Here is a 19594-nt window from a genome sequence, read left to right on the forward strand (position 1 = left end):
ACCACTCAGGGGTCAACCAAAAAAAGATATCACCTTGGAGAGGAAGGGCCATCCAGCCTGAACGAGGAATCCTACTCTTGTGGATTGAAGCGTCCCTCTCCACCCTACCAAAAAAATATATTCAAGTCCTAACTCTAGATCCGGTGAATGGGACCTTATTTGGAAATAGTGTCTTTGCAGATGTAATCAAGTTGAGATGAGGTCATACTAGACCTAAAGGGGTCCAGGCCAATGACGGCTGCCCCCGTGAGAAGAGGAATCAACGCACATGCACTCGGGAAGAAGGTCACATGAAGACAGAGGCAGAGATGTGAATGACACAGCCACAGGCCACAGAGGGCCAAGGGTCTCCAGGAGCCACTGGAAGCTGGGAGCGTCAAGGAAGGGTTTCCTCCTAGAGCCTTCAGAGAGAGCATGGCTCTGACATCTTGATTCAAACTCTTAGCCTCTAGAACCATGAGAGAATAAATGTGTATTGTTTAAAGCCATTCAATTTGTGGTAATTTGTTACAGCAGCCACTGGAAACTAATACACACCCGCAGACACATACACACCCACCCCAAGTCATGCGAAACTCCATTCTACTTTTAACAATGACAGTGGCCTTTTGACTTCCTTTGGTCCCTGGTCTTTAACGGCCTCTGAAGTCATCCTGGCTATTTCCTGGCAAGCCTCATGAGGGTATGCTCTGTATCTGCCTCATTCACCGCTGAATCCCCAGCATCTTGGAAAGTACCTGGCACACGGTAGATCCCTAAAAATATTGATGAAGATACATTAAATGATCGAGGGGGCATCTAAGAGGAGATGGAAATTGGGCTGGGCCTTCAAGAAAGATGTGAAGGAAAGGAGAGAAACCCAGATAGGAAGCCTCGCTCAAGCACAGCCAAAGAGAAGGACCAACAGTGCCTGTGAGGAGGAGTGATAGCACAGGCAAAGGCTGGCATGGAAAGCAGCAATTTTACTGGAGGTCAGAGCCCTGGAGTGTCAGGGGAAAGAAACACCCAGCTGGGCTTCAGCCACCCAGAGAAGCTCTGAGAAAAGGAGCCCTGGATAGTCCATTGTGATAGAGAGCCAGAGGGAGGGGATGGGGGCTGCTAGGAGTCATTGCACGGTGCAGAAAGTCAAGCAGGAAGGGAAGAGACTCCTGTGACTCCAGACTTTGTGGCGGGCTGGCTCCTTTAGGGGGCTGGGGCCTTCCTCTCCAGCTCGTCTTGGCTGAATAGTCCTGCTGCAAGAAGCAGTAAAGACTGGACCTATGGAGCCCTTAAAAGCCAAGCTTTTGGCATCAGCCGGGCCTAGGGCTGCCCCACAAAATGCCTTGACCACTCCCCGTGTTCTCTAAAAGGGGGGTCCTATGCTATACCAACCTCTCAGGGTTTTTTGGGTGTGTGTGAAAATCCAATGAGATAATATCTGTAAAGTGGCTGGCCTTAGGGTACATGTCCAATAGGGAAAAGATGATCACCCTATTGTTATTATTATTCAGCATTACAGTCAGGGAGCAACCGGGGTGTAGGGTTGAATCCTAGCTCCACCACTCGCTAGGGCTGTGACCCTGGTGAGTGACTCTATCTCCCTGTGCAAAATGGGGAGGACTGGAGAGAGGATGCTTGAGGTGGCACATGTGAAAGCCCTTGGCATGGTGCCTGACACACGGTTGACACTCAGTGAGTGGTGGCTGCTGTCATTGTCATTGTCGTTTGTGGCTTGTTGCTGTTATTGGGGGCTTATTTATTCCAGACAACAAGAGGAATGTGAGTACCTGTTGGATGGCCCAGGAGAAATCCTACTGAGGTCACCGGCTCCAACTGGGAAAATGTGGTAGTCAAAAGGTCGCTATCATTGTTAAAAGGAAGCAGAAGACGGTGAGACACAATGAGAGTGCGGGCCTTCAGCTTGTCCGAATGCTGTGGTCTTAACAAGCCACAGAACTTCTCCTGTGCTGCACTCATTCATAACTTATTCATTCATCCATCCATTTAACCAAAAGAATTACTGAGCACCTACTAAGTGCTAGGCATTCTCCTAGCACTGAGGGTACCGCGGTGACCAAGGCAGGTGTGGTTTCTGGTTGCTGGAGTTCAAATCTGTTGGAGGACACGGACAAATAGACAATTACCATCAGTGTGATTAGTACCAGGATGCAGGCAGCACAGGACAGAGGCCAGCAGAGCCCAGAGGAGGCCTCCCATCCAGGCTGGGCAGTCAGAGATTCTCAAATTCCTGTTTTAGCAAAGGAACAAAAACAGGAACCTGGCTGGCCACGGTGGCTCATGCCTGTAAACTCAGCACTTTGGGAGGCCAAGGTGGGAGTATTACTTGAGCCCAGGAATTCAAGACCAGCCTGGGAATCATAGCAAGATCCCATCTCTACAAACAATTTAAAAAGTTAGCCAAGTACGGCGGGGCACACCTCTAGTCCCAGCTACCCAGTAGGCTGAGGTGGGAAGATTGCTTGAGCTTGGGAGGTCAAGGATACAGTGAGCCGTGGTCGCACCACTGCACTCCATCCTGGGCAACAGAGTGAGACCCTATCTCAAAAATAAAAAAATAGAAACTTGACTGGCTTCTTCCAGTCAGCAAGTCTAAATAATCAGTCATTTACATATTAAGTGTGAGCTATCCAACGAGAAAACCGTGAGAAAGTATTTAGTAATTGGATTTAGACTTTGGGGTTTTTTTGGGGGGGCTGAGGTAAATGTTGAAATAATAAATTATACAATAGTAATGACAGCAATTATTTTTTGAATGGGTACCTTAGGATTATAATGTTTATTAAAGGACTGAGAACTTCCATAGATTATTTGCTGTTTGCCCTGCTTCCTACCACCCTCCAAAGACTTCTACTGCCTGGGACCCTCCCCAAAATTCAGCAAATAAATAGTTAAAACCTGGCCCAGCAGAGAAGTGTCTAGGGACCCCACTCCTATGGTTCTGATTGGTTTATACCTGGTTATTACATTTATTAAATATTATTCTGGGTAATATTAATATCACTCATAACATGGGGAAACTGAGGCACAACTGAAGTAACACACACAAGTGGCCAAGATTCAAACCTCTGATTCAGACCTCAAGCTGTTAACCTCTTGGATAGCAGCAATGTTACCTGGGTCCCAGTGGAGACTCACAGAAATAGGGGACCCGATCCCTGTCCTCAGGGGGCTTGTAATCAAGCCAAAGAAAGTTCTTAATAAAGCTAGTCAGGGGAGTGTCTGGTGAACTTGTGATTCTCTCTGGAGTCTGAGAAGAGAGGCTTGCAAGCTGGAGGGGCTTCCTGGATGAAGGGCCATATGGGTAGCAAGGGAAAGACTAGCCAGGAGGAGGGGTGCCTGGGAGGGGCTCTCAGTACAGAAAGCCACGTGGGCTTTGGAGCTGCCACACTGGCTGGCTGGGGACTTTCTTCTACTAAGAGTGGGGGTCTCGTGCTTTTATTTCCCTGAGGGAAATCAACCAAGGAGCCCTCACTAACGCACAAATCAGCTGCTGCCTCAGTTTCCCCATCTCTAGCAATAAGACTTATATCCTCCACATCCCCCCATATGTCTCTTTCCCTTCCAGCATATGCCAGGGAACAACGTGGTATTGGGGAAAGATCCCAGAACCAGGATCTGGTCCCACCTCGGTCACCTCATCTGTCAAATGGTAAAAAAAATTATGATGTTAGTGAGTTTCAGAGACAGTAGAGCAGGTCAAGAGCCTGGGTCCAAATTAGGGCCCTACCACTTTCTTCTTGGGTAACACTTGGCCCATGGCCACACATCTCTGTGCCCCACCCCTCCTCCAGGAAGGATACCATGATTGCAGTACTTATCATCTACAGTGCTATAACAATTAAAAGGCTTAATGCTTGAAGAGCACTTAGCCCCTTGTCCTACTCCAGTCAATGCTCACTTTATGTTTGCTGTCACCAACTGGGGCAGGAATTGAGCACTCACTGTGTGCCAGGCACTGTGCTCCTTATCTGCTATGTGACCTTGGGCAAAGCTGGGTCTCACCATCCTTAACTGTCAGACAACACCATTCGGTGTGTGTGTACTGCATGCTAAGCACAGAGCTGAGTGTTTTACAAGCATCATTTCATACAATGCTCTCGACAATCCGATGAAGTTGATACTATCATTATTCCTTTTTTGCAAGTGAGAAAATTGAGGCTTCACAAGCCAAGATCTTAACCCTATCTGTGTCATTGTAAAGTTCCAGTAAGTTTAAAAGTACTTTGGAAAGTAGAAAGTACTGCATCTCTTCAAAGAATGTTTACTGTCAAATCCAGTGTCTCCACAGCATCAGTTATTGTTTTGCATTTTTAATATGACAGGATTTGCAGCTAATGTTTATGGAGCATTGACTATGAGCAAGACACCATTTTCGTGCCTTATCTGTTTTACCTCATTGAGTCTCATAACAACCCTGGAAGAGAGGCATAATTATTGGCTCTATTTTACAGATGAGAAAAGCGTGGCACAGAGAAGTTAAGTCACTTGCCCAAGATCACACAGTTGTGATGTGGCCAAGCAGAAATTCTAATGCAAGCAGAAGGCAGGGAGTCTGGGTTTGGGAGAGAACAAAGCTCACCCTGGGTTTGTTTATTCCTGAAATAGTTTCCATCATCTCACTTCAGATAAAACAGAGCACACCTCTTTCAGATCTTCAGTTTTTTGCAGGACCAATGCTGCTTTCTGTGCAGAAAGTTTGGAATTTTTTAAAATGCAAATATTTCTCTTCTCCATTTAATGACCCCACCCATCTGCACGCCCACTGTTGTCTGTGTCTGAGTCTAAGGGGGGATTGGGCTCTCCCTCAAGAGACCACTGTGCAGGGCATAGTGGGAGCATTTGGATCAGCCTGTGTCAAGCCAACTGTCTCTGATGCCTGGAATTGCATTCTATGTGCCCATTGCCTTGGCAGACCAACTGTGGTTTGCCTGGAACAATCTGGTGCCCTTGTCTCCCACATGTACACACACACACACATTGGCGTGCACACACCGGCGTGCACACACCCACAATCCGTGCACGCATGAACATGGGCTGGGGAGGATAGCTATTGAACATGCACACACAAAATACACACACTTTGAAACCTTCGCAGAACTAGTTCACACACCTGGGGCGCAGAGTTAGCAGCCTCCATAAAACTCGAGGCTTGTGTTAGATCACACAGTAAAACAGAAGTCCAGTTTCTCATCCAAGTTCTTTCTCTCTCTCTCTCTTTCCAAATAGAGCTAAATTTGGCATTAGGCTGACCTCCACCCCCATCATCAGAACATCAAACACCCGGTTTCAGTATTTGTGACAGTAAAAACCCTTTCCCGCCCTTAATATATCTGTCATCTGTCTGAGAGCATTGCTTTTCAGATGATGCGATATCAGTAAAATTTTTTTTGCCATTATGTCATAGGCTTGACCACTAGCAGAGGACAGGATAAACCGGTACCCGCTCAAACGTTCAAAGTCCTGGCCGGGTCTTGCTTTCAAAAGCGCAGCTCAGCTAAAAATATGTGTCATTGAGGTCTGCTGTGGCAAAGCACACCGTTTACCTAACCCAAGGCATTTGGCTTCAATCTAGTTTAAAAAGAAAGAAAGAAAGAAAGAAAGAAAGAAAGAAAAAGCCTCTCAGGTTTATTTACTGAAATTGTCATTTCTTCTCCCCCACCCCCCGAACTTTAATCAGCCACGCAAAGCACAAAACCTACATTCAACTCTGATTTTATGACACGAGGCTAACTCCTCCTCCGCGAATTTATTTCACTTAACTTTCAAAGCCCTTCCCACTTGGCAGCCAGGCCGCGCAGCCCCCAACGCAGTGCTCTCCTCTGAAAAACACAACGCTTTGCCCATTTCCACTTTTAAAGACCGATTCATTATTGTGGATCCAACGTCCCTCCGCAATCCCGACCAGATGGGACACTTTCATATCTTATGCTCCTTATAGTCAACCCCCTCCCACAAGATCCAAGTGGTGTGATACCAGGACTAAATCCAAGAGAAGGGGGAAAGAAGCAGAAACAGGGAAAGTACAGTGTAATCAGATCCCCAAACAAACTGATGGTACATTGCACTTTAAAGGAGTAGCTGGAGGACTCTATCCAGCAGGCACATCAAAAAAGGGGAAGAAAATTGTTTAAATGTCCCAGAGCATCCGCTGCTGCTGTCACTGTTAGAAAGCAAAGTCTTCCTTACTATACTTGCTGTATAGTAAAATGCCAAGCCTGTTCTCTTAAAAGAAAAAAAAAAGTAATAATAATAATAATAATAATAATAATGCTGCAGCGTTATGGCATTTGCTGTCAAAAGCCGAGTGCTGAAACGGTTAAACAGCCAGCGGTTAGTAGCGAGAATCCCTCCTGGTGTCCCGTGGAGCGGAAAATCCTCCCGACAGACTGGCCTAGGGAATCCCGGCCCGCGACACTTCCCTGCCCCCGCGCAAAGTTGTCCAAAGTCGCCTTCCCAAGTGTCCCTTCCCTGGCCGGGGCGCGGGCGCCCCTCCGCGGGCCACGCTACCTGTGCGCCCAGGGCGAGCGGGGTCCCCAGGCCTCCCGCGCCGACCTCTGCCCGGAGCTGAAAGTGCTGCCCGGGACGGGAGCAGCAGGAAAGGACCGGGAGGAGCGAGCGGAAAAAGCTGGAAGGGATCGAGAGTCAGTTACCTTGGTCCACAGACCCCATGATGCGGAGGGGATGGCAGTGCCCCAGTCTGAACGCAGCCTCTCTCTGCATCTGGAGGGGACGGGGACTTGGCGCGTGTTTGGAAAGGGGGGTCTGTTTGTATCGACCAGCAGCCGAGGGGGCGCCGTCTTCTCTACCGCTTGCCCGCGGGGCAGCCCTTGTCGAGGAGCCTCGGAGCGACCCGGGAGCTGCGCGCCTCCCGGCTCCCGGCTCAGCGGAGTCGGCGCGGCTCCGCGATCCGGCTTACTCCAGAGGCAACGCGACTTCCTTCCCCGCGCTCCGTGTTTATAGGCTTTCAATGCAGTAAAATAACGGGATTCCCTCACTGTTTCCTCCTGTTTATCCAGCGCCATGGAAACCACTGGATCCCGTCCATCTCCAAAACTAAGGGCTTTCCTGCAAACTTCACACTCAGGAATCCATGACGTCGCCTCCTCCGCGGCCAGCCAGCTCCGTGGCTCCTTCGGCCGCCAGCACAAGTCCCTGATTGTTCGGGAGAAAAGTCTGGGAGAGGGAGCGAAGCGGGCGACGGCGAGAAGAAGGGGGTGGGGGTGTGCGAGTGTCCAAGTCAGCCCTGCAGGAGCTCCAGGAGGCTGTTTGCAAGGAGTGCCCCAGCCACCGCCTTCCCTGGCCCATGGCAGCTTTTCATAAATCAAGCCCGAGACTCCCAAGCCCCCCATTTGCCAAGCGGGCGCCTCTTGGAGAAAGCTGCCCAGGGTTCAAACCAACACCCCAGGTTGTCCAAGCTCCTGGACGTTCGCCCAGGGGCCCTTCCCAGTCCCTCACGGCCTCTGGCTGCCCAGATTTTTGTGTGTTCAGGGATGGTGGGGAGGAGGAAGAGGAGAAGGAGGAGGAAGGAAAAGAAATAAATAACGGTGCCTCGTGTCAACTCTCCAACTTCGAGAATTTTTTTTCAAAGAGTTTATTTTTAGATTCATTTAGAAAATCCAAGGTTTCCAGTGATGCTCAGAGGCTCCAGAAATAATGAAATGGCCAAAGAGAAGCTGAAACCAAGCAACCCATGTGTTTACACATGCTCTGAATAAACAGGAAAATAAAGAGAAAGGATATCATGAACTTTGCACAGTGTCCAGAAGAAAGTCCGTGCGATGCCACGCATGGTTCACAGTAATAGGCCACGAGACCCCCAGAAGGTCCGTGGGGAGGGGGAGAGGGAGAGGCGCAGCGGTCAAGATGCCTTTTCTGGACTTGGACTAGGTCTGGTCTTCACCTGCCTGCAGGGTGGGAAATTCTGAGCCCAAAGATAAAGCTGGCTTTGAAAATGGACTTCAGATACTGTTGTGAGCTCTGATAAAATTGTGGATAGCAACCAAGGCTGGTGACTCATCACATACACACACCCCCCCTGCATGCTCTCACAGAGAGACTTGAACTTAAAGAGGCATTGAGAAGCAGCTGGCTGTATCCGTGGGACCACTCTGTTTTCCAGCACTGGCCCACAATAGCCTCACTGGGCAGCTCGCAGACATAACTACTCCTGCTGGAGACAGATGCTGGCCCATAGAGACCAGCTGGAACTGGGCCTGAGAAAGCCCCACCCCCAGCCCCGCCCAGGGGACTCTCTTCAAGCCTGCCTCAACCAGGGTGGCCTCCCGCAGGACAGTCTAAGTAATGCTGTTCCCCCAGAGAGCAGCCATTATCTGTCCACCTACTGTGTGCCAAGGAATTCAAGGTAAGGAAGTCTCATTGACTCTCGAGTAACTCAAAAGTCATGGCGCCACCAAATTTCTTGCAACCACCCTGCAAGGAGGGGATCCTCTCCCCCACTTTCCGAAAGGGAAACTGAGGCACATAGAAGGCAGGTGGCTTGCCTGTTGATTTACTTGGCAAATTCTGGGGTGCAGCCTTTAAGGGCGTAGAGAGGATTCTTTTCAGTGGAGCCTATTGAGGAAGACTCATTCCCTGAGGCCTCTTTCTCCAACCATCTGAAGCAAGAACAGGGAGACCAAGCGTCCTGGTGTGCCTGGGATTGAGGGGACTCCTAGAATGTAAGACTTTCAGTTTTAAAGCTGAGAAGGTTCCAAGCAACTTGGGACAGGTTGGTCATCCCAGGCATGAATGAAACTCAACTTCCTTTTGCCACTATCCAGACACCAAGGAAGCCTGCTAACCATTATCTTCTGCAGACAGTTACTACACTTAGTAACACTACGAACAGCAACCCCTCACTCAGTACCTACTGGATGCCGGGCCCTGAGCTAGAGTCATCTATAAATTCCCACTTACAATCCCACTGCAAAGTAACAGACTAAAGATGAAAGGGGTTAGCCCTGTGCCATCCAATATGGCAGCCACTAGCCACATGTGGCTATTAAAATGTTAAATAATTAACAAATAAAATGTAGGTGTCAGTTCTTCAGTTGCACAAGCCATATGTCAAATGCTCAAAAGCCCACATGTGGCTGGTGGCTACCAAATTGGACAGCACAGAACAGAACATTTCCATCACCGTAGAATGTCCTCTTGGGCAGTAGTGGGTTAGACAACCTGAGAGGCCATTTAAAACTCAAGCTCTATAGTCAGATGCTTGGCTTTGCCATGTGGCATCACTTACCCCAGTCTGTAAAATGGGGCACTAGGCGTACCCTCCTAAACACTTGCCGTAAGGATTCAATGACTTTCTTTCATTGAAGTGCTAAGAACACTAAAGTATATAACAAATCCTAAAAGTATTTTTTTAAAAAGAAAACCTTCCCACAGTCAAGGAATGAGTAGTGATTAAGCCAGGAATAGGATTATTGGACTCGGCATTCATACCCTTCCTCTCCAGGCCTCCCTACGACTGCCATGTCCAGAGCACCAGACAAGCTCGGCAAGGTCTGTTTCCTTTCACCCTTCCGTTGAGCTGGATGCTGTAAGCCCCATTTACAGATGAGCAAACTGAGGCTCTACGAGTTGATGTGCACACAGCCAGTAAATGGACGGCCCAGAGTTGAACCCAGCTCTGTTTGGCAACAAAGCCTGTGTTCTTGGCACCGTATCCCCTGCCTCCCAGAACCCTCCCTTGGTGCCGAGGTTTTAGAGGCCAGAAGCGAGAAAGGAAACAAGCTTGCTGGGCCCTCCTCTGGCGGACTCATTATCAGGGATAAATTTAGACTCAGTCCCACCCAACTCAGGCCTCTGAGGCGATTCCCCAACTCCACAGGTGCGCAGAGCTGCTGAGCGGGGGATGTCTTTTGGAACTCAACAGAGTCAGCATTAGCCACATTTTTATGGAGCCCACTCTTTGTCACGGTTAAGCGTTTTTCCCTTTTAAAGCACATTTATACTACAAGGGCTGGAGCCGGGGCAGTTGCAGCTGAGTCACCTAATTTGCCCTTCTGGGCTGCAGCTTTTCGGCTTCTTAGTTTAGCCGTTCTTTGGTTCCTCAGACAATTTCTTTCCTCTCCCAGTGCCAGGGCAAGAAATATTTTGTCCTTTTGAACTGAACCACCCACTGTTTTTCACTTCTCTGGAGCACTCTCCCTTTTTTAAGGGATCCTCCAAGGGGGGTGGGTGGGGAGCTTCCGCCCACTAAATTATCCACGAAAACTCCCCAAAATAGAGGCTCTCAGCTGGGGTGGGAATGCACCAGCAAGTAAGGAAAAAGCAAAAGAGAAACCGAATCAAAGCAAATAGAAGGCGTCCAGGTGGCCGTAGGGGGAATGGTCCAGGGAGGCTGCAGAGACATCTGGGTTGGGGGAGACCTTGAATCACCGGGGAAACCTTTTATTAGATTCTCTTCCCTCCGACAGCCTCATAAATCAGAAACACAGGTATTTCTGCTGAGACACCACTTAAGTGATGCTGTCCCAAACAACTGATTCAACGCCAGGGTTATTTAAAAGGACTAGGGCAGCTTAGGTGAGGGCCCTTCTCTGCATCGCTCAAGTGTCATCTCTGTGCCAATCGGTCCCCTTGACTGTCAACCCCTTCCTGGCTGAAATGTAGATGGCAGTTGAGAATTGTTCTAGATTTCTACATGTCTCAAACATCGAAGGTAGGACCAACGCAGGTGTCTGAAAGGTTTATTGACCTACCTAGAATAACAATGAACATTTATAGAGCAATTGCTATGTGGTAGGCATTAACTTGTTTAATCCTGCCGACAACTTTATGATGATCATTTTCCAGAGGAGAAAACTGCAGCACAGAGAGGTTGTGCAGCTTTCCTAAGGTTGCACAGCCAGTAAGTGGCAGAGGTGGGATTGGAACCCCAGCCACCTGGCTCTCGGGTGTTTTCTCAATTGCTCTGAGAAGCTCCCTATCAAATATCTCTTTGCCAGGCTTATTCCATGGGCATGGCTCAGGCTAAGTGGTGGGGATGGGGTGAGGACACAATTAGAAGTCATAGTCCTTGCCTTCTACTTGGTTGGCAAGGGCACCACAAGGCCGAACGAGCAGGAGTGATCAACAGCAGCAACAGGAACATGGGCTGGAAATGCTGGAGGTATTCACGGAGGGTGCTCAGTGCAGCCTGGTGAGCTCTGACCAGGGGTCTCCACCTTCCCAGCTGCCTCAGCCGGGAACCTGGTGGTTGCCATTCCTGAACGTCCTCCCCTTTCATTGCCACATCTTACAGATAGATCTGCCAGTTCTGAACATCTTCCCTCCGAAAAATCTCTCAAATTCACTCGTGGCCATTAAAATTTTAAATAATTGCAGGATGTGATGACTCACACCTGTAATCCCAGCACTTTGGGAGGCTGAGCCAGGAGGATCAATTGAGTTCAGGAGTTCGAGACCAGACTGGCCAACAAGGTGAAACCCCGTCACTACCAAAAATACAACAATTAGCAGGGCATGGTGGTGGGCACCTGTAATCCCAGCTACTTGGATGACTGAGGCAGGAGAATCACTTGAACCTGGGAGGCGGAGGTTGCAGTGAGCCGAGATTGCGTCACTGCACTCCAACATGAGTGACAGAGTGAGACTCTGTCTCAAAATATTTAAAAATAAAAATAAAATGAAATGTTAAATAATTAACAATTAAATAAAATGTGTCAGTTCTTCAGTTGCACAAGCCGTATGTCAAGTGCTCAAAAGCACACGTGACTGGTGGCTACCAAATTGGACAACACAGAACAGAACATTTCCATCACCGTGGAAAGTTCTCTTGGGCATCCCTGGGTTAGACAACTTGAGAGGCCAGTTTCTCAGAGCAATTAAGAAAACACTTGAGAGGCAAGTGGCTGAGGTTCCAATCTCTGCCACTTACCGGCTGTGCAACCTTGGGAAAGTTGCACAACCTCTCTGTGCTGCAGTTGCCTCCTCTATAAAATGATCATCCTAAGATTGTTGGGAGGGTTTAATGAGTTAATGCCTACCACATAGTAACTGCTCTATAAATGTCCATTGTTATTCTAGGTAGGTCACTTCTCTTCCTCTCCACAATACCAGCATTGCCAGGACCCCCATCAACCTCTCTCCTGGTGACTCTTCAGCCTCTTCGCCTCTGCTTCTCTCCTGTTCCTTCCCTGAGATCTATTCGTTCCTGCACAACCAATGTGATATTTTCTCAGCTTGAGAATCTAAAGGGGACATGTGACCATGTCATCCTCCACTGAATCACAATTACCTTGCGGGTAAAGTTCAAAATCCCTTATGTGACCAATGACCTATAAAATCTAACCCACCTTCTCCAGTCTCACCACCATTCACCTCCTACACCCTTCAACTCCACACCCCTGCCTACTGAAAGACTCAGCACCCCACCTGCCACGAATTCTCCCTGTTCTTCCTCACTTCCAGGCTTTCTACCAGGCTGTTCTCTCCCTCCTCCCACCCTCAAGCTCCTCTCTGTGCTTGGGTAATTCTAGTGGCCTCCCAGTCTCGCCTTGGATAACATTTCTTAGGGAGAAGTCTCAGCTTCCTCATCTATGAAACGGAGCTACATCTACTTCTTACAGAGTGATATGGTTTGGCTGTGTCCCCACCCAAGTCTCATCTTGATTTCCTGCGTGTTGTGAGAGAGACCTGGTGGGAGATAATTGAACCAAGGGGGCAGGTCTTTCCCGTGCTGTTCTCATGATAATGAATAAATGTCATGAGATCTGACAGTATTATAAGGAGGAGTTTTCCTGCCCAATCTCTCTCTTTGCCCACTGCCATCCATGTAAGACGTGACTTGCTCCTCCTTGCCTTCTACCATGATTATGAGGCTTCCCCAGCCACATGGAACTGTAAGTCCAATTAAACCTCTTTCTTTTGTACATTGCCCAGTCTTGGGTATGTCTTTATCAGCAGCAAGAAAATGGACTAATACAGGGAGACATGAGCATCTGAGAGGCCAACGTATCTAATGAAGCACTAAGCACAGTGCCCAGTACACAGTAGGTGCTCAATAACCGTAGCTACAGTTACTATTATCTTGCCACTACAAATACCTGTCATGCTTTATCACCCAGCTCAACCAAATATACCATTTCAGAAGTGCCCCATCCCTCTTAGAATAAAATTCAATTCCTCACCAAGGCTGATGCAGCCAGCCTCTAGAAGATCCTAGTGGTACCCACCTTGGTGTTCCTGCTCCTGGGCCACCCCCTCCTAAATGGGCAACACAAGGCTACTGCAGAAATGAGATGTGTGACTTCCAAATCTAGGTCATAAAAAGTGTGTGACTTCTGCACTGCTGTCTTGGATCACCCACCTTGGGGGAAGCTGGCTGCCGTGTTGTGAGGACACATAGGCAACCCTTTGGAGAGGCCCATGTAGTAAGAAACTGAGGCCTCCTGCCCACAGCCAGCATCTCAGTCAACCCTTCAGATGACTGCAGCCACAGCCAATGGCTTGACTCAGGAAAAACCCTGAACCACCCAACTAATTTGTTCCTGAGCCACAGAAACTCTGAGATGATAAGTACTTGCTTGTTTAAGCCACCATGTTCATGGGAAAGCAACAGAAAACGAATGCAACGGCCTTTGAGGTCCGGCCCTACCCACCTGTCTGGTGTACTCTCCATGAGTAGACACCTGCTGGCTTTTGTGCTTCCTTCCCTTTGGCCTGGGACCCTTTGTCCCTAGATGTCTATGGCTGGCTTCTTCCATCTTCTCAGCCTCAGTTTAAATGCCATCCTGTCAATGCATTCTTCCATGACCCTCACCTCTGAAATAGGTTCCTCTGCCCTGAAGTTCAACCCCACCCCACAAATCTCAGTCCCAACGCCCTGTCATATTTTTATAGCATTTATCACTTACCACAAATAAATTACATATTCACTTGTGTATTCTATGTCTCCTTTGCCTCCCAACTAAAATATCAACTCTAAGAAGGCAGGAACTTTGTTTTAATCCCTGCTGTGTCCTCAGCACCTAGAATGATGCCTGGCATACGGTCGGACCTCAAAAATGTTTGTTGAGTGAATAACACAATATGAAATTGTCTCATCTGTTTGTTTACTTGGTTATGACTCATCTCCCCACTAGACTAGGAAAATAGGGGCATGTCTGTCTTGCTCGGGACTTGGCATGGTGTCTGGAACGGGTGGTACTCAGTCAATTATCCTATCTAGCATCTGTGTCAGACACAGGGACTAACTCTGTCTGTTGGGTCTCACAACAACTCTCTAAGATGAAGGCCACTATTATCCCCATTTTGCAGGAGGGGCAGGGGAAACTGAGGCACAGAGGCCCAAGGTCAGCAAATAGTAAGCAACCAAGTGTGAATGTGGAGAGTGGCAGCCTAGCTCCAGAGCCAGACTCCTAGGTCCTGTCTATGTTTGGTGAATGAATGAACAACAGGCACAACCATGATGGTCTGGCCACCTGCTCAGCCCGCTGGGGAGAACCCTCACTCCGTCACGTGGCCGAGGAGGTGGGTGAGGTGCTCAGCTGGGGTTGGCAGAGGAGAAGGAACGGGGCGGTGGCTGGCAGCTGGGGAGGCCTTCCCCATCTCCTAGCGATGGAAAGGTTCACCTCATCCGGAAAGAACTCCCAGTTCCATGGTTGTGGCAGGGAGTGAGGTGTCTCCCCGGCCTGGTTCGTTTCAAAATACATTGTCTTGCTTTTAATAGCCTCCCTGATCAGCTCTTGGAGGTTCTCATGACTGACTGTTCCCAAAATAATACCCGGCGCCGCTTTTTCCAACTCAGAAGTGCTGAATCTTGCTACCTCCCAATCAGCTGCTGGCTGCTGCAAAGAACTGTGGTAATCCCAGGGTCCCCCAAGACAGAATGTAACCCAACAGGGAGGTTTCTGAGGCATTTGGAGAGAACCCCGATGTTCCTCGGCAGCTCACAGGACTGCTGACAGCAAGTTTCCAGGGACAGCCTGCCCATCCACGGGGCTCCCTCGCTGCTCCCAGCTGCTGAACTGAGATGTGACAGTGGCCAGTGGCAGCCCTAGGAACGCCCCAGCCCTCAGAGATGGAGAAGATTTTCCTAGAAGCTGGAGAGCTGACGTGGAGTGAGAGGGAATTGGCTTCTGGCCCTAGAGGCTGCGATTAGCCTGGCTTGTGTTTCTCCCTCTGTGGGTAGAAGAAGGGGGGTGGTATCTCCTTTGCAGTTTTTTGAGAGTGAACCTTGAAATATCAAGCATCTCTCCTGTGAAAGGAAAGGACTGAAGTACCTATAGCTAGACTTTCTTTCTTATATTTAAAAAAAATCAGATGGGCTATCTTCTTCCTTTGTGTATTCATTCAATAGACATTGTCATGTACCTAAAATATTCTAAGCACTTGGGATGCAGCTGTGAGCAAAACAGATGCAGGTGCTGCCCTATAAGGCTTCCAGTCTAGCAGGGAGACTGAGAGGAAACACACAAATACAGACAACGCAGTTGAGTGGTGTCATGTGCCAAGAAAAACACATGAAGGAGAGCAGGAAGATATGGAGGGCTGGGGAAAGGAGCCCATTTTAGTCAGGGTGGTCTGGAAGGCTTCAGAGAAGAGGTGACACTGAGGAGAACTGAATGGCTTAAGGGAGCTGGCCATGCAGACAGCTGGGAAAATGCATTGCAAGCTGCGAGAATAGCACGTGCAAAGGCCCTGAGGCAGTATCCTGTAAAATAGGGAGCCTGCCGTCACCAGAAATATTCATTTTTTTCATGCATTTGACAAGTTTTCTGGGCACCTGCCATGTGGCCCTGAACTTGATGCTGAGGATACAGAGAGAAAACAAGACAGAAATTAACGTCTTCAGGGAGTTCATGCAGTCGGGCTGAGAGAGGTCGACAGTACAAAACAGTGGGCAAGTGCAAGGATGGAGGAGGCTTGGGAGCTAGGAAACATGTGGGAGGGCGCAAAACCTGGTCATGTTGGGGTGCTAGGGTAGGCCTTCAAGAGCAGTGACATCTAAACAGAATCAATCCATAATCATAGTCACTAAATTTATTGAGTATTCACATTGCACTTTGTCCTATTCCAAGTGCTTGACATGTGTATTAGTCTGTTTTTATGCTGCTAATAAAGACATACCCAAGCCTGGGTAATTTATAAAGGAAAGAGGTTTAATTGACCTCATAGTTTCACGTGGCTGGGAGGCCTCAGGAAACTTACAATCATGGCAGAAGGGGAAGCAAACATGTCCTTCTTCATATGGCAGCAGCAAGGAGAAGTACCGAGGAAAAGGGGGAAAAGCCCCTTGTAAAACCATCAGATCTCGTGAGAACTCACTATCACGAGAACAGCATGAGGGTAACCACTTCCATGATTCAATTACCTCCCACTGGATCCCTCCCATGACACGTGGGGATTATGGAAACTACAATTCAAGGTGAGATTTGGGTGGGGACACAGCCAAACCATATCAACATGTATTAACTTGTCTAATCCTCCTAGCCTTTGAAAGTTCAAATATTTCCCCTTTTCACAGATGACAAAAGAGGCCAAATGACTTGCCCTAGGCCACACAGTGGAGGAGCTGAAAATCAAACCTTTAAAGAGGTGGGACATATTCTCCACTTTCCCTTCTCTCCTTCCTGCTAAAATAGGGATTCGATGGTAAGAACTTGAGCAGCCATCATGGGCCATGAGGTAGAAGCTGTGTTAAGGGAGACAGAGCTGACAGATAGAAGGAGTTCAGGTCCCTAAAGACCAGGGAGCCTCCATAGCAACCCTAGATATCCAACCACATTCTTCTTGAAGGAGAAATAAATATCTAACTTATTTAAGCCATTGCTATCTAGGGATCTTTAGTACAACAGCTAAACCTGTGCCCTAACCAATATGGATTTTAAGAGTAACGAAGAACCACCGAATATGGAAACTCTGAGTGACACAATCAGATATGCACTTTAGAAAGATGGCCATAGCTGAAGTTAAGAGTCAGGCTCGGCCGGGCACAGTGGCTCACGCCTGTAATCCCAGCACTTTGGGAGGCCGAGGCGGGCAGATCTTGAGGTCAGGAGTTTGAGACCAGCCTGGCCAACATAGTGAAACCCCATCTCTACTAAAAATACAAAAATCAGCCAAGTGTGGTGGCGGGCGTCTGCAATTCCAGCTACTAGGGAGGCTGAGGCAGGAGAATCACTTGAACCCGGAAGGCAGAGGTTGTGGCGAGCCTAGACTGTGCCATTGCACTCCAGCCTGGGGGACAGAGCAAGACTCCATCTCAAAAAAAAAAAAAAAATGTTGGGCTCCAGGGCCAGCTGGTCTCTGTTCAGATCCCAGTTCTGCTTCTCCCTAGCTGGGTGGCCTTTGGCAGGTTACTTAACTTCTCTGTTTCTAGGATTTCTCGTGGACAAAATGAAAGTAATATTACCCATTGGAGAGCTATTGTGAGGATTAAATGAGTTAGCACATGGAATGGTGCTTAAAATAGCACCTGGCACATACTAAGAACCTTAGGCTCTGTGGATGCCTGGGACCACAGCAAGCCCAGAAATATGTCTAAGGGGCTCCAAGCCTTCATTTGTACTCAGAGGAAACAGGCCATGAGGGAGAACACGTGGATGGAGCAGTGACCCAGGAATAAAGCCAACGGGCCCTGGGGAGCTGTATCCAGAGTGGGACATAAGCTGGTATTAGGCCATGTTGCAGAAAGCCACCTCAGCACAGTCCAGCCCAGGAAGCCGTGCCTGGGAGCCCCACATGGAAACGGGGCGGTTGCTCTGCCAGGAGAAGTGTGCTGCACTTTCCCCCGCCGTGGGCTCCCTGGAAGATAAGAAACCCAAGCTTCCTGAGGATATGCTCTGAACCCTCCCGCTGGCTCCTCTGGGCTTGTCAAAATATTTCTTTGTGGAGCCATCCCTGTTTTTCCATTAATAAAAGTATTTTTGGGCTCCCAGCAACAATGAGTGAGTGTTACAAAAGAGGTTGGGCTTTCCAAGGTAAACAGAGCTCATCCCCAACCTCAGTCGGCGGCTCTGGGCCACGGAGCAGGGGAGTGGTTGTTCTTATTCTGGAGCTCTCTGTGCTCTGAGCCCTGATTGGGCACAGGGAGAGCAGGTTCTAGGATGGCCTGCCCTGTCCACAGCAGAGGGCCCTGCTAGTGCTCTTCAGGGTCCCCTGGGCTTGCATTGCCAGGGCATGCTGCATCCATCTTCCCTCCAGTTGCTCAGTCAGTCAGTCAACACACATCTGTTGAGGTCCTGCTCTGGGCCCAGCACCACACAGAAAAGATACAGTCTCAACCCTGGAGGAACCTTGCAGGGCAACAGATGTGGAAGCAGGTGAATCCACAGGTGCCATGGTAGATATCTCTCTGGAGACAAGCCAGGGCAGTGGGGAGAGAAGCACCTAGTACAGCAGTGATCACTATGGGCTCTGAGTTGAAACTGGGATCTACCGCTTACAGGCCATGGGACTGTAGGCAAGTGACTCAACCTTTCAGGGAGCGAGTCTCATCTGCAAAGTGGCAATACTAAGTAAGTTAATACAAGAAACATGCTTAGAATAAAACTGTACACGGTGCAGAAGTGTTAGTTATTAAATCATTGTCAAGAAATCAATATTTGTCGAATGAATGAATGAATGAATGAATGCATGCATGAATGAGGAAGTAGGTGGATGGATGGATGAATGGATGCAGTCAATGTGTCAGTAACTGTATTAGTAATCTCTTGCTGCATAATACATCAGTCTAAAACTTAGTGTCTTGATGCAATGATAAACATGTATTATCTCTCATTATTTCAATGAGTCAGAAATTCAAGAGCTGCTTAGTTGGGCTCTGGGTTCTTTATTGTATTGAAGTCAAGATGTCAGCCAGATGTCAGCCAGGGCTGCAGTCATCTGAAGGTTGAACTGGCGCTGAAGAATCCACTTCCAAAGTGGCTCCCTTTCATGGCTGTCAAGTTAGTGCCCGCTATAGGCAGGAGGCTTCAGTTCCTCCCCATGTGGGCCTCTCCTCAGGGCCGCTTGAGTGTGCTAACAACATGGCAGCTGGCTTCTCCCAGAGTGAGTGAGTGAGTGAAGAGAAAGGGAAGCAGCAGAACCAGAAGCTGTGACCAATCGTCAGTTTTACCACATCCTATTCCTTAGACGCAAGTCATTAAGTCCAGCCCACATTCAAAGGCAAAGGAATTGGCCTTTACCTTTGCCCTTTGAACAGTGGAATGTCCAAAAAAACTTACAAGTGTAGTTTAATCATGACAGTGACCAAATAGATCGCAAAGGCCTCAAATACTAGCTTCCCCAGACCAAAGGAGTACGCACTGTAGGAATTCATTTATTTAAAACTTTGGAACAGTCCAAATCAATTTGTAAGAGAGCAGTCAAGTCAATCGTTGGTTAGGTGGGGGAAGGAGATCAACTGCAAAAGGCAATGGAGATGTTCTGTATTCTGACTGGGACAATGGTCAAAACTGATTGAGCTGTACCTTTAAAATACACATTTCATTGCATGTGAACTGTAATTTATTAAAGTTGAGTTTTAAAAATACCAGCTTCCTGGCCAGGCACGGTGGCTCACATCTGTAATCCCAGCACTTTGGGAGGCCGAGGTGGGTGGATCACAAGGTCAGGAGATCGAGACCATCCTGGCTAACAC

The 19594-nt window shown here is 48.5% G+C and overlaps 1 protein-coding gene across 4 annotated transcripts in view; it reads right to left on the reverse strand.

Annotated features, from left to right (window-relative positions):
- NFATC2 (nuclear factor of activated T-cells, cytoplasmic, calcineurin-dependent 2) overlaps positions 1 to 6931 on the reverse strand; it is a 187237-nt gene extending 180306 nt beyond the window's left edge. For 2 of the 4 annotated variants that reach the window (XM_011978107.1, XM_011978108.1), the window contains exon 1: positions 6651 to 6931. In XM_011978107.1, the coding sequence (XP_011833497.1) occupies positions 6651 to 6720 (70 nt within the window). In that variant the 5' untranslated portion in view covers positions 6721 to 6931. The remainder of the gene's footprint in view (positions 1 to 6650) is intronic. The other 2 variants (XM_011978109.1, XM_011978111.1) reach the window with 1 other exon arrangement.
- Positions 6932 to 19594: the final 12663 nt, after the last annotated feature.

This window comes from Mandrillus leucophaeus, unplaced genomic scaffold (assembly GCF_000951045.1).
Source record: "Mandrillus leucophaeus isolate KB7577 unplaced genomic scaffold, Mleu.le_1.0 Scaffold19, whole genome shotgun sequence".
Lineage (NCBI taxonomy): Eukaryota > Metazoa > Chordata > Mammalia > Primates > Cercopithecidae > Mandrillus > Mandrillus leucophaeus.